At 40.2% G+C, this 14,959-nt stretch overlaps 1 protein-coding gene across 1 annotated transcript in view; it reads right to left on the bottom strand.

Moving 5' to 3' along the window:
* Positions 1-1,347: 1,347 nt before the first annotated feature.
* LOC114467423 (prickle-like protein 2) overlaps positions 1,348-14,959 on the bottom strand; it is a 59,122-nt gene continuing 45,510 nt past the window's right edge. Inside the window, exons 3-9 of the mRNA XM_028453720.1 lie at positions 8,812-8,925; positions 8,551-8,688; positions 8,139-8,342; positions 7,113-7,299; positions 4,437-4,591; positions 3,546-4,347; positions 1,348-3,456 (exon numbers count right to left, since the gene is read on the bottom strand). Of these exons, the coding sequence (XP_028309521.1) occupies positions 2,501-3,456; positions 3,546-4,347; positions 4,437-4,591; positions 7,113-7,299; positions 8,139-8,342; positions 8,551-8,688; positions 8,812-8,925 (2,556 nt within the window). The 3' untranslated portion in view covers positions 1,348-2,500. The remainder of the gene's footprint in view (positions 3,457-3,545; positions 4,348-4,436; positions 4,592-7,112; positions 7,300-8,138; positions 8,343-8,550; positions 8,689-8,811; positions 8,926-14,959) is intronic.

Genomic DNA, 14,959 nt, shown 5'->3' with positions numbered 1-14,959 from the left:
GAATGTCAGTGTTGATATAAAGTACCGTGCAATACTATTATTTGGTTTTCATTGCAAATTGTTTTTTAAATGATACAAAACCAATCACATGAATGCACTAGGTAAATGGTTTAAAGTTGAATAACCAAACTTGTAAACTATTTTGTATAAGAAAATTATTTGAAGATATTTATATCAATTTTTGCCTTCAAATATACGTAATATCCCTTTAAATGTGGATAGAGCCATTTTTGGAGATGTCAGCCAATCAGAGTTTGCATAGCATGTTTTCTTTTGGTCAGAATTACTCCTCCCTGCTCCCTGAGAGTCTATGGTGATTTTTAATCCAAAGTTTTAGCATTTGTTACGTGCCGCCCAGTTCTTTGGATGTCATAACGTCATTCCTCTAAGAACACCAGGAACGTTACGGTGGACAGATTTTAATGTTGCATTTACTTGGAAAGGAGAAACAAAACTTCAAAAATGTAGGATGGCGCAGCATTTGGACGCCACTATCGTTCATTTTACCACCACGCATGACTTCAGCTGAACAAGGAAGACACCTTAAAACTAGAAGTCTGCGCTACCATGGCAACCATCCGAGGACACAGTTACACGCTTGTTCCCAAACTTGTGGAAAAATTTGGCAAAGTTGTGGCAAAGAAGGCTTCCTCCTAAACTTTTTTTAAAAAATGTATTTACAAAAACGTGTATCTTTGGTCTATTGTTTATTATTATCACCAAACTTGCTTCAGTTGATGTCCATACATTAGTTCAATTATTTCTGCCTTTGTAGCCTTCCCTATTGAGAATTGGCTTTATACAGTATTTGATGTAAATCTCTGGGTTTTTTTTTTAGGCAGACTACAGATTTCTGTATTTAAAACATTATTTACTGTCACTCAGTATTATATATATTTCCAAAATTTCACATCATCTGTAACCACTAAGGGTCTTACTTCCATCTGAACAAAAAACAGCCATGTAGGTCATGTATAAGCTTTGAAAAACGTTATTTGTTATGGGTATGTGATTTTTAGAGAAAATAGGCTGGCCTTTAACAGAACCAGAGTGAGTTCCGTGAATAGAGCATTTCCTTGAGTAATCAGTACGTCACAGTTTGTCAAACATGTCAACCTCCAAAAATACGAGTTTAAAGTGCTTTTTATTGGATAATCACCTCTCATTCCTATTAGGAGAGTTTACATAGAACAATCTTTCAGCTGTTTGTGTAATTTAAGATTGAGTATTACGGTACTTAAATATTTACATGAAAATAATTGGTAAGCATTTTAGCACTGCAGTAACAGGGACTTCCTTTGAAAACCTGCTTTGAAAAAAGTGTGCTTCAGAAAGGATCCTCCCATGTTGAGTGAAGTACACTTTATTTTCAGCATCAGACAACAACAATCGACATGCAAGCCTCCCTATCTCTATATCATGATATACAAATAATGATTTTGTAGTTACAAAATATATAAATATTTAAGATCATATGTACAGAACATTTACAGTACTACAGCCATTATTAAAGATTTATTAGTTTATATACATTTAACAGGTATTATTCTTTAATATTGTTATCAGTATTCTTGTTATAATATTTTTTATTGTTAGAATTATTATTTAATATATTTGTACTCATCTATAAGTCACTCTCAAAAAACAAAGCATGTTGCAGAAGAGAAAAAACGAGACCATACCTGACGTTACTGTGCCTGAATGATCGAGGAGCAGAGGCGCTCTGACCTCGGTAAAGCATGGAGAGCTGTGTAGCTATGTAGAGCACAAGGTTCAACAGACTAGTTTTTACATGGTGATCACAGGGCTAGTGAGCCAACTCTACATTCCAGCAGCATTTGGATTCCACTGAGGTAAACAATAACATAGCTTGGAATCTAGCACGTAGCAATCACCATCCCAGCGCAATTTCTTGTAGTTCCACACAGAATAATTTACCGCAGAGGGCGAGTTTCATTGAGCTTTGACACGAACAAATCGGGTCACTGCGATTTGACCGGTGTGACTTTCCTTTTCAGGAAGTTCCTCAATCCTTCTGACATGGATACACACACACACACACACACACACACACACACACACACACACACACACACACACACACACACACACACACACACACACGCACATACATGTTATATACCCTGACCACAGTCGGTTTAGTAGCCAAACTCCTCCTGGTATCATCATCGGAGAAGATCTTCATCATTGTAAACATTCCTGTTGTGTAAAACAGCTGAGCTTCCTGTTATGATTAGATCATTCTGTGTAGGTGTGCACAAACACAACCCAGTGTGGAGTTGTGTAAGCTCACAAGCACAAAAAATAGGTCTCTCTTTCTCTCCCTTCAACCCGACCACACACACTTACATAGAAACTCTTTATTCGCTCTGTACACTGCTTCACTCTCACCTTCCCACTCCCTCTGCATCCAGCTGTCTTCTTATCTTACATCTTTTTCACTTTCCTGCTCATCCCTCTGCACCTCTTTGCTCTACATCTAGGAAATTATGCAGTTTTTGCTCTTCCTTCTCTGGCGAGCGTGCAGTTGGCCATGAATCGGTCCATGCAGAGGTCCGTGATGGGCGCCCATCCCTGAGGGGCTGTAGCGATGACGCAGCTCCTCATTGTTGATGTAGCACAGCTGCACGGGTCGGGGAATCGGCTCACCCATGAAATAACCCTCGTCTCCTTCAGATTCGGAGGAAGAGGAACAGCTGGAGCACCAGGGATCAGCAGCTTCCGTGTGCCCATCGCCCCAGCAAGGCCCACCCAATCCCACAGGCTGCCAGCCAGCATTCTGCAGGGTTAGATCTGAGGTGGTGCGAGGACAAGGTCGTTGGGGTTGCTGTCGGTACCCTCCTGCCTCCAACCCGTACCACTCCCGAGTGGCGTGACCGGACGGTAAGCGATCATAATCCTCCTGAACACGGCGGTAGGGCAGTTCCACTACTGGAGTGGGTCGATCTGCTGCCAGGTGCAACGCGTTGTCAGAGCGAGAACGGCGAGAGCGTTTGTGGTGGCGCCCACTTCGGTGCCCTCCACTACTGTTGTTTCCACGATGGTGTTTGCGGCGCCTTGGCGGTGGCTGTTGTTGTTGTGTCACAGATTCCTGTGGGGTAATTCGTCTGCGGGGCATTCTGTCACTCATGGGAGCCATACGGAGATTTCCACTGCTTCCCATCACTCCAGCACGACCTTTGTTCTCAAAGCCTAGTGGCTGTGGGCCATTCCAGTACTGCAGTGGATATCCGACTTGTAGTGGAGTGTACATGTTGTTGTTTAAGGGTCGAGAAGAGGACAAGGACTCTGTGCTGTGGAATTGGACTGAGGAGCTAAGGGTGCCCATGTTGCTCTTTTCAGACACATTCACACCAGAGTCCTTGCTCAGGTCAGGCATGGAGAACCTTGATAAATGCTCCTGACGCTTACCGACACCATCCAGAGAGTTCCCTGCTAAAAAAACAACAATAAAAGAAGTTACATTAAACATTGTGTCTATTTTCACTTAACAAAATGCTGCCTATGTTAAGCAAACTCAATACCTGTAGCATTAGACATGGTGAGAGAATCCACTGATCCATGAGGAGTCTGTTCAAGGGGAGTGAGAGGCTCGTTGAAGCTCATGGCATTAATGGGGTTTCTCCTGGTCAGCGGCGGTCTGCCATCTCTCTGAAATCCATGCAAGCTGATGCTCCTCTTGTCAGAGAAGCCCTGGTTCTGGCTAGACATTTCATTAAAGCTCATCTGTGTGCGCAGCTTGTTGGGTCTAAAGTCTTCCTGGTTGTGGTGGATCCAGTTTTCGTTAAAGGAGTGTCCTCTCAGGGCAGCCATCGGGGTCCTCTTGGTATTGCCCTGTTCCTTCCCCCAAGAATCGGGCCTTTTCCCTGGATTGGTAGCAGTCTGAGCTGATTGGTGCGCATTTGCAGTGGGATTGTAGCCTTGCCTAGCATTACACTGACCCCGGAGATGTACAGGTGTAGGGGATGGGGAGGGATCCCTTTGGGGGCCTTCATACGAAGCCGCGATGTAGGGGTCATCTCTGCTCATCCATACCTGATTAAGGCTTGGTGCACGACTTGGAGTGCGGCTAGGTGTGCGGTTCGGTGTCCTGCTTGGAGTCTGGCTGGACGAAAGGCTTAAACGGTCCATCTGAACAGACAGGGGGTCAATCTCAGCAGACAGTCGATCCGGCATTGGGGGTTGAGCAGACTGACGGGTCTCTGAGGTCCGCCTGTCCTGCTCAGCGTTTCTCCGCTCCTTCTTCCCAATCTTGGTGCTATGGCGAGACTCACGGGAGCGAGCGCTTTGGAACGCAGAGTCTGAAGAGTCCGACTCCTCGGGGTCCTGATTTTTCAGAACAAAAAAGATTCATCATTTAATTTTTTTCATTGAAAAACAGAAGTTGGACGACTTCTTTTTCTTTGCTTCCTTACCTGGCCAGCGCTGCAGGACCGTGAGCAGAAGATCTGTCCTTGCTTTGGCAGGAAGGGTCGGCCCAGCAGGGAACGTTTACAACGGGCACAGCAAAAACACTCTTCAGTTGCATGCCAGTGTTGCCCATCATATGTCATCTGGCCTTGATCGATGCCTTTAGGTTAATCGTAAAAGAAACATTTTAGTACTTTTCTGCATTAAATGTTAGCAAAATATGCAATTTTGTGGTAACACTTTCCTTGAAGTTCTATACATAAAGGCTGAAATTGTACTGTCATTATTATGACATGACACCTGTCATTAGCATAAATAAGAAGGCTGTCATTAAGTGTCATTCATTACCCTAACCCCTAACCCCTAACCCTTTGGCATCCTAACCCGTAATCTTGACCTTAACCCTAACCCTACCTAACCGTAACCCTAACCAGGGTTGGGGTCAATTACATTTTTCAGTTGCAATTAAGTTTTCAAATACCCATATTCAATTACAATTCAATTACGATTACAGTGACCAGCATTTATTTCAATTACAATTAAATTACAATCGCTTTTTAAATAGTGAAATGTGGGAAAGCTTGATATGAAACTACATTTGTGTAGAACTGTATGTAGAACATGGTTCCCCAATTTTGCGTTAAATTATAATTGACAATTTTTATATAATTTTCATGGCAGTTACAATTACAAAATTAAATTTTTGAACTCAATTACAATTTAATCATGATTAAGAGAGCAACCGATTTTTAAAATTATAATTACAATTTCACCATAATTGTAATTAATTATCAATTATGTGATCACAATTATAATTGATCCCAACCCTGCCCCTAACCCTAACCCTACCTAACCCCACTAGATCCCTCTGCCTAACCCCAAAAAATGCCAACATAGCTTCAAAGGTGTCGTATTTTATCAAATTGTGTCATAATTTAGTGAACGACACTTAATGACCTTCATGACACCTATTCATGCTAATGACAGATAATGACAGCGTAATGTCAGCCTTGTATAAATGTATAAAACTTCAAGTAAAGTGTTACCAACTTTGTTGTAGAGACGCAGGCAATGTCTGCCTGTATTAAACCAAGAAATGAACTTTTTTTTCTAATAAAGGACTTATAAGTGAATAAAGGGATAAAGCTCTTCTGTTAGATTTACGTGCAAGTGTTACCATATATTCATCCATTGTTACTCATGAGTCCCTGATTGTTACTAAAGCCTTTATATATCACACTCTCCCCGCTGCCAGCAAAAGGAAGCAATCATTCTTCCCAGCCCTAATCTGCGTATGGGTGCATCATCTGAAACACGCTCTCTGTCACCGGAGCTCGCGATGATAATACACATCGACATCTCACTGCACTGTATCCGCCCAAGCACAGCTGTGGCATCAGGCTCTCCACAGAGATAATAACATCCATACTTGCATAAACGGCTGCTCGAAGATTTTAGTGATGCTGGTGCATGAGAAGAAACCTCCTTGGGGGTTTTCACCAGTGTTCATTTTGGCAACTTTCCGTTTGAAGAATTTGACAAAAACTTGGCATAAACTAGATTCGAACAAATACAGCATGACCAAAAACAGGGGATCTCAAATGGTCTCACCCTGGAACTCACATTTTGCCACAGTCATTAAATTGTGACCCACTTTTTTTTTAGAATTTAACCAAATTTAGTTTTTCAACCTGCTGGATGATGGTCAGTAGATCATCTTCAAATGGTGCAGACTGATGACGGACTGTGTTTCTGCATTAACTTGGATCAATGGCAGATCAATAGGATGGTTTCTGTCCAAATCTGCCTTTTTTTCATGGACTGAGCAAAGTCAGAGCACCCACATTATTAAATTGGGGGAAAAATCTCATTAGGTTTTAAAGTTGTTTATTTCTTGATTATTTAGTTTTCTACATTATTAAATATTTGTGAAGCAGACAGAGAAGTCCATCTGCCTCCAATTTAACTTCCTCAAATGTCATTGTGTACTTCTGTGCACTCACCTCTCCACATTGAACGAGCAAAATGCTCATTTAAATAGGGCGGTCCCCACCACTTCTGCATCACTTCTAATCATTGCTGCATTCTTAATGAATTCCTTGCAGCATGCGAGGAAACTGCGTCACCAAAGGATTTAGGGACGCACCTGGTTTACCGCCCTTTATTTCAGATCTTAGTGAATTCGACCCTAAGTATTTTTGTATTTATGACCAGACTGTCCGCGCTGTCCCCACCCCACCAGTTGAGAATCACTGACCTAAACCATGATTATCATGGAATCATGAAAACAAAACCAAAAAAACTAAAAGTAATTAGAACTGAACAGCGTTATTGTACGAGGCCGTGGTCTTAAGTTAGTTTATTGGGTATAATGGTGCATTTTCACAACGATACTTGGCCCTGACGTAGTTATAGTACCAGACAAGGTCGAGCAGATGCCCACTTTGTATATGTCGCCTTAATAGACTTCAGAGCTCATATCTTGAGAAATTACTTAATTCTCTTTTTAAGACTTGACTCTGTTGTACTAATAGAAAAAATGTAACCTTCTATAAAGCTAATTTTCATGGACTTATTCACAGTCCAGTGTTGTTGTGCTCCTCACAGTATCTAGTGCTCTAATTAGTTACAGGCTTTTAGACATCAAATTGAATCCCTGCATGAAACACGTGTCCCCATACCAATGTGCTCTCCACATGCGTCACAGTACTCGGCGTAGAGCGACTCAAAGCAGTTGCAGCAGTGCGGCCGTCCGTCCTTCATGATGTAGCGCTGCCCACCAAGAGTGGTCTCGCATTCGTAGCAGCAGAAATGCTTCATGTGCCAGTGGCGGCCTTCAGCCTCAGTGCATTCATCAGCAAATATGATCTGCAAGATTTAGACATGAGAGTCGTCAATAGAGACACGACACTCAATCAGATCTGATTGATATAAAAGGATACCAAGAACATGTGTTAGGAAACAAAAAAAGACATCAATCATGTTCACAAAACAGACAGACTCTCTTAGACCTGGCAAGAAATCTAAGACATCTTTTCTCACAGACAAACTGGAACCAGATCCAAGTCCGTGCGATTTCAGCCATTCAGCTAATTGTAACACTCTAAGGCAGACATAGGCAACTGGCTGCCCTCGGTCTAATTTTGTGAAGCCTCTAAAACAAAATAGTAATTAATGAGTTTGGAAGTTACATGAAGCCCAACATACCGCACAAAACTCCATAAACACAGAAAATGACAGCAAAATGAAGAAAGAACAAAACTACACAAAATGATAAAGACGCACTAAACAACCAATTAAACATAAAATGAGTACAAGAACAACAACATGTACAAAAGGACTTGATTGAAATTGCCCAAAATGACAACAATAACAAAAGAAATATGACAAAAACACACATATTGACTCAAAAACACAAAAAGGCAACAAAAAAATTTGCCATATTGACAAAAAAAAAATAGACAAAACAAAATTTAATTTAAACACTTAATGTCTAAAAACTCAAAAAAAACCCACAAAAATAGACTACAAAGACAAAATCCTTTGTTCGTTCCTGTGTTAATGCTCAGATTGGTCTTTATTCTAAATGCTAGCATATGACTGTTGATAATGTGGCCCTCGGATCAGACAATGACATTTTTGTGGCCCCCGCTTTGAAAGAAGTTGCCCATCTTTGCTTTAGGGCTTTAAGGCCTAAACGTGCGCACCTCATCACATGCACAGCAGCGGGGTTTCAGCCTCTCTGCATGGTGTCGGCCACAGAAGATCTTGCCGTCCTGATGAAAGTATATCAGGTCCACCAGCAATTCTTCACACGTGCCGCAGACGAAGCAGTGAGGGTGCCAGCATTTCCCATGACCTGCCCTTGCAGCAAATACAACTAAATCCCCTCCATTTATCTGCTGCCCGCACTGTAGGAGAAGGAAAGTAAGGGTAAAGAAATGAGAGGAGAGGAAAGGTAAAGAATGGAAAGGAGAGGAGGGCAACATTGTTAGCTGGAAATACAGCAGCAAAAGGCAGAACACGAACTTGGATTTAAAATTGATAGGTAAAAAGATTGAGAGCCTGACATCTCTTAGTGTTAGTAAGAAAAAAGCAGGTCTGAAATGTTGGCTTTACCTTATCACAAATGGCGCCGTTGATTGTAAGTGGGAATGGACGAACATTGCCTCTGCCTAAGTTGTCCTTCTTACGCTGGTTGCTAAAGATCTTAAGCTCCCGTTTTTCCTCCTCATCCAGCGCGTTACAATAACGCACCTGAGGCAGAGATAATACTAATTAACTCATCATTAGGGATCTCAGTACAAACTGTTATCTACTATGATGATATGTGTGCAATAGAGTAATGAACTCATTGAATGCAGAATTCTTTTTTCTAACCTCGTTGTCATGTGGCGGCAACTGGTGGAGCAGTTGTTTGATGCGATACTTCTCTCCAGGGCTGTTGATATAAGGAACTTTTTCTTCTGGTAAGCTGTTATAATACTGATGTACCTACAATAAACAAAAAGTAGAATATTAGTAACATATATATATATATATATATATAAATATATACGCAGTATATATTTACATTAGAGACAGTATTCAACCAAATTTTTCCATATCTCTATGAATATTTATAGTACAAGTTCAATGTTTACATTTATGAAAAGCTCATCTCAGTGGACTATTTCAATTAACTGGACTGAAACTGTACGACCTACGAGTAAAAAGATCTGTAGGGGTCAAAGTTCATGACGTCACAAAAAAAAAAAAAAATACTTTTTCCCCTATAACTTGGCCACAAATTGAGATACGGTGCTCAGACTGGTACCATTGAACAACATTTCCTTTCAATGTGTGACCTTGACCTTCACTCAAGGACATATTTAAGGTCAATGTCAACCTTCCATTTTTCAGTTTAATTAGTAAAAAGAACAACAGAAAGGGACGTTACTCAACAACAAAATACACACAATAAGATGCAATTTTCCATTGCCAAATACATATTTGCCTTGTGAATACTTGCTTAGTTACAACTATTCTTGTCTTTTTTTGATCTGTTTGTTTTTGCCTTGTGAAGGTGAATGATGATCGATCATGTTGGTATATTGTGACAGATAGCACCTACATCCTTATTTTCAATGTGGAAAAATGAAACTAGAAGAAACTGGAAAAAGTGAAAAATGAAAGTATTGATTGAAATTCTGTTTTTTGCATTTGGCATTGTGGCACATGTGCCGTGCTTTAAATAGAATCGACTCAAACGTTGCTAAAGTGAGCAACGACATCCCTTTTATACAAATCCTGAACAGTAAATGTCATCAACTACAGTATGTTCAACCAGGGGAAAGGACAGTGACGGATGCACTCAATATTCATCATCAATGATAATTTGATCAATTTTACTGCAGTGTTTAAACCTTCATTATTCAAAGGTGGGACAATATAAAAAGTTCATGAGATGAGGCGAAATACAAAAGGCGATATACGATTACGATGCATTATTATTGTGAAGGTAAAAAGGAGCCCAAAAAAATGCAGTTTGAAAAATAACTATGCTTTTATTTTACTTTAACTCTGGGCCTGCTTACGTACTTAATCTATTTATGGCCTTTCAACTGTAAAGGAATAAGACAAAATAAAAACCCCAATATTAAAATCCTAAATGAGACCAGGCATCAGCAGAACGACGCGACCCTGACAAAGACACAAGCGAATCCGACAGTTCACGGCAATCTAAAATTAATACCAAATCATGTCATCATCATTTTTCATCATAATCCGATCTGGAACATCAAACTAGGAACAGTCTACATAGCCCAGATTAAAAATATTCAGATGTTCTTTTTCAACAATATTAGCATGTCTACATTTTCTGGCAGCACCTGAACCGTTTGGACATTGACAAGGCGTGCTCGAATGGGACAGATGGAACAGGGATGGAATGGTATGCTTGTACTATCGACGATATATCTTGTGACATCATAATATCTTGCTGCAACATATATATCGTCCTGCTTTTATTCATTAAGGTTTGATAATACTTGTAGTGCTCAATGCCTCAAGGGGACAACATTTAAGAGTTAAGTTTCAATATTTTTTAATCCAAAGCAGACGCAAACATCTAAATCAATTTTATATCAAGTGGGCCACATATTTTTTTGCGGGAAAATGAGTAATTTCAACATTATTGTGCCCTAGTTTGTATTTCTAGGTACTCAAAAATTACAAAATATGTAAGAAACTGACTATATCCAAGCAATAAGTGATAGATATCAGTCCCAACAGGATCTTTGCTTTAAATTACCAAAATTTTGTGATCAATTTCTATCTAATTAAGGGAAAAATTGTCATAATTTGAGGAAAATGTAATGATTTTGTAAGAATTTTGAGTTTTTTCAACAGTTTAACATTAACAATGACTGTATTTATGTGATGTAAGTACCGAGAAAACTGTGAGCCTCTGCAAATTTTGTTGAGTTTCATTTACGCAGTAATTCATGTTTTCTACAGTCCTATTTACTTTCTCCTGTGGGCCGAATTGGATGCTCGTAAGGACTGGATTTGGCTCCCGGGCCATGAGTTTGACACATGGGATCTAAACCAATCGTGATGCTAGGGGCCAAATCAAGATGTTGTTTGTACTAAGGAAAAATATCACTTGAAACTTCAAGAGGAAATTCATCAACGGCCATGACGAACACGCTATTTCTGCACATGGAAACCAGTGTTAAAGCCAACATCTCTGTGCAGTCACTCAGCATCACTATTGTTTTTCCTCAGGTTTTTAGTTCAGGTGAGATTTGAGTAACTTCCATGAGCTGCCTTGTTTTAAATAAAACAAGAGTAAAAACCCATCACGTTGGTTTCCTTTGAAGTGAATTCTTCAAGGTTTTCTTGCAAATGCAATTTGTTTTTTTGTTCTGCTGTCTGTCATTACTGCCCTTGGATGTCGGTGTCTGGGATTGAAAACATGCGGCACAAAGCGCTGTGAGCAGCAGCTGCAGACAAAGCCTTCAACAACATTTGGCTCTTTAAACATTCAACAGTTAATATTCACATTGCTCCAAGCACACCTCACCTACTCTTATGCACACTGCAATTAGAAAATTATGCAGCCGTCATTCTCCATATACTTTGAGCTCTACCTGTTTTTTTTGAAATTGTACGTTTTCAGAGGAGTGAGAAACATGGATTGCTGGGAAAGAAGTAAACACACACGATGGAGAACAATCTTCAGCCTCGTCTATTTTTCATCTCTGCCGCCCTTGACAACAACGGTCCAAGAGTTCAATGCAAGATAGAAATGTGTTCTATTTTGTGAGTATTTTTTCTGCTTCTCCTACAGTCAGGGTTGGGAAACATTGGCAAGGACTGCTCGCTTGTTACCTGCTTGTTTTGCTGTGCAGCATGAAGGATGACAATGATCCTCATAGCAGTTTGGAAAGTCGAGGTCCTCTGAGGTGAGATATGTTGTCTCTCCAAGATTCTCATGATTACAAAAATTTTCAGCCTTTTTGAAATGTGTCTTTTTTTTAAAGAAATATGTAGCACAATAAGTGGAAAATATTTTCTATATTAGCCAAAGAAGGTTTTATATTTCAAATAAAAGTCCTCATTGATATTGGATTAGCGTCTGCATTTGACATTTATATCTAAGTGCCATCTACTGACAAGTAAGAGGGTGAGCACTACATGGGATGAATATTCTGTTAAGCAGTAGCTGGAGAATTCGAAATCAAAGAGTCTATCTGACAAAACAAAGCACATAGTAGAAGCTGTCTAATGCAGGGATTTAGACCTCAAAAAACCCAAAAAAAACCTTTACAAAAGACAATTTTCTTCACAAATTGAGCCTTTTGAGTGGCATTGCATAAAAAGAAAGTATTTTTAAAACACACAGAGAGAGAGAGAGAGAGAGAGAGAGAGGAGAGGAGAGGAGAGGAGGAGAGAGAGAGAGAGAGAGAGAGAGCGCGAGCAGTGCAGCTCCTGTCAAGATGGCTGACTAGAGAAAATGACTGTTATCAGCCCATCCTGTCATCTGTTTACAGAGCCCCAGGAGGTCTGTTGCATAGGCGTTCTATTCTTACTAAATAAAGACAAAGTGTTGATATTGTCGTGTGTTTCATCTTATAGCTGAGGTGATGAGGACATTTCTCTGCGATTGTTTTGATTTGGTCAAGCATGCGATGAAAAGATGTTTAGATGTTAAATGAGTCCATGAAACCAGCATGCAAAAGCACTTAGAATCATAGTTTAAATCACGTGTCTCCCCGCTGCGTTTAAAATACCGGAAATTTAAAACATGCCTTGATTGTGGGCGGGGCTTCTGGAACGCGCCCAGTTAATGCTATTGAATCACCAAAAAACAATCTATGCTAGCTAGCTACTCAATACTCGCTCTATCTCTCTATTCACAATTCTGTTCAATCCAACCTACTCATCACAGATTGTAGGTCCACAAGGGACAGTTTGTATAAAGAGGGCGGGGCCAATAGCCGTGGTTAGTGACATAAGAAAACCACCAAAGAGTCACAAACCACTGTCTCAGCCAATAGCAAAATTCAATTTAAAAGCTGGGTTTCAACCCCATAGAGGGCAGTCACTCTTACATATTTACAGCAATATATGGTAAATTGAAATACTTTGATGAAAATGAATGTCAAGTGTTGGACATGAATCAATCAACAACAGTGCTTCATACCCAAATACATCTGTTATCAGTAGTAGGTTTTTGGGGTTTATTTTCTCTTTAAGTAAGAAAAAATGTGTGAGTGTTGGTAGAAACTGCTCCAAATCGAGTTGTTAACATTATCATCTGTTCTCCTCCCATTCTGCCCAGGATAAATAGACTTATGCTGCGTTCACACTGGATGCGTCACGAAATGTCCGTACGTCCAGATTACATACAAAGTCAATAGATAGATGCATCCCAGATGCAAAATCTTTCCTGTGCGGTGGTGCGGTCCAATCCGCACGTCAAGACCATTGGCCTTGCGAGCGCACTCCCGATTTTACGCATATTCGCAAGAGTTGAAAATTAAACTCCTTAAACTAAATTGAACTCCTGCGACTGTTTAGCATGACGAAAGCCAATCAGAAGTCTTTGTTGACGATGGCGTCAGGTCGTCAACACGGACACCGGTCTGTTCACCCATTCAACCATGGATTAGAAGCTGTGTGTGTGACCACCTGGAGCTGTATGACACAGCCTTTATAACCGGGACCGGACTAGGAAGGATTTGGTGTGGAGGAGAATCAGCGAGGAGGTGGGTAGTAGCAGGGTAAAAGTTCTCTTTGTAGTTTTCATCTTTGAAAGTCTACACTGAGCTTGGATAGCATTAGCCGCTAATCACACCGTCTTTTTTTGCATGTGGTTTATGTTTATGAGAGGAGAAAAAGCAGCGCAGCTCCTCGCTTCAGCAGGCAGTAAAACTAAAGCGTTGGATGTGTCGCTGGTGGGCGGTGCTTCGCTTTAGACGCGCATATGAAGCAAATGGGGACATTTTTTGATCCTGCGACACATGCGGAACGTTTTGTGCGACTGATGCGTTCCTGTGCCGCAGAAGACACATTCGGTGTGAACGCAGCATTATTGTAAAGTTGTATTGAACAGGTAAACTTCTAAATAAAAAACATGTTACGATGCCAAGAAGGTCACATTTTCCCTGCTGTTTTTTTTTGGACTATGTCACAAAGTACCAAAGACAGACCATACGCCATGGAAGATTCCATTTCATTTCGGAGGGGATTCGGATTAATATACTCATACTGGATCGGTTTGAAAAATAAAATGCCCTTTTTCTCATCATTGGTGAAAATTTTAAAAATGCATATCTCGGTTTGTAATCTTTATGAAATTATGAAGTTCTTCAATTACTTGCATTTGGAAAAAAATGGGGGTGCCCATACATTTAGACCTACTGTATGCTTATTAATGGGTATGGAAATAAAGTATTTAAAGTGTGATTGATCATGGTTCTATGATCAGAATCAATGATCCCGATAACTGACAATATCTGGCTAAGAGGATTTTTGGCACTTGGTGAAGGGTTGTGCTCTATTAATGCTTTTGTATCCACTAAGATTAAATATATTTGCGCTCATTGTACAATTCAATCCTTTAAACAACAATTACAACAGTATTTTTTAATTATTTAAATAGGCACTTCTTTAAATTTGTTCTTCATAGAAGGTGATCATTCAGAGTTTTACTTTGTTTTATGGTTTTTACTGTCTGAGGATTATTTTGGTTCCCACTGTGTCTGATTTAATGCTGACAACTCATGAATGTCTTGATAAATGACAATTTCTTACACGAAACGCCTGACAACAGAGTGTCTGATTTGATGCCTTTGTCACTCTGCCCATATCTTCCTCCCATCCCAAAGACAACAAATCACCGCAAAGGGGATTAAAAACAATCATAATCCATTTTGTTGTTTACTCCTCTGTGACAGTGTGCCCTTGTCAGTCATATAATCCAATTCTTCTGACCGCTCTGCTTCGATTAGATAGGGTTCGTCTGCGCCGAAAAAGAGGG

Source organism: Gouania willdenowi, chromosome 7, assembly GCF_900634775.1.
Source record: "Gouania willdenowi chromosome 7, fGouWil2.1, whole genome shotgun sequence".
NCBI classification, from domain to species: Eukaryota; Metazoa; Chordata; class Actinopteri; order Blenniiformes; family Gobiesocidae; genus Gouania; species Gouania willdenowi.
Note: the sequence above shows the minus strand (reverse complement) of the source record. Positions and strands in the feature narration are given on the sequence as shown.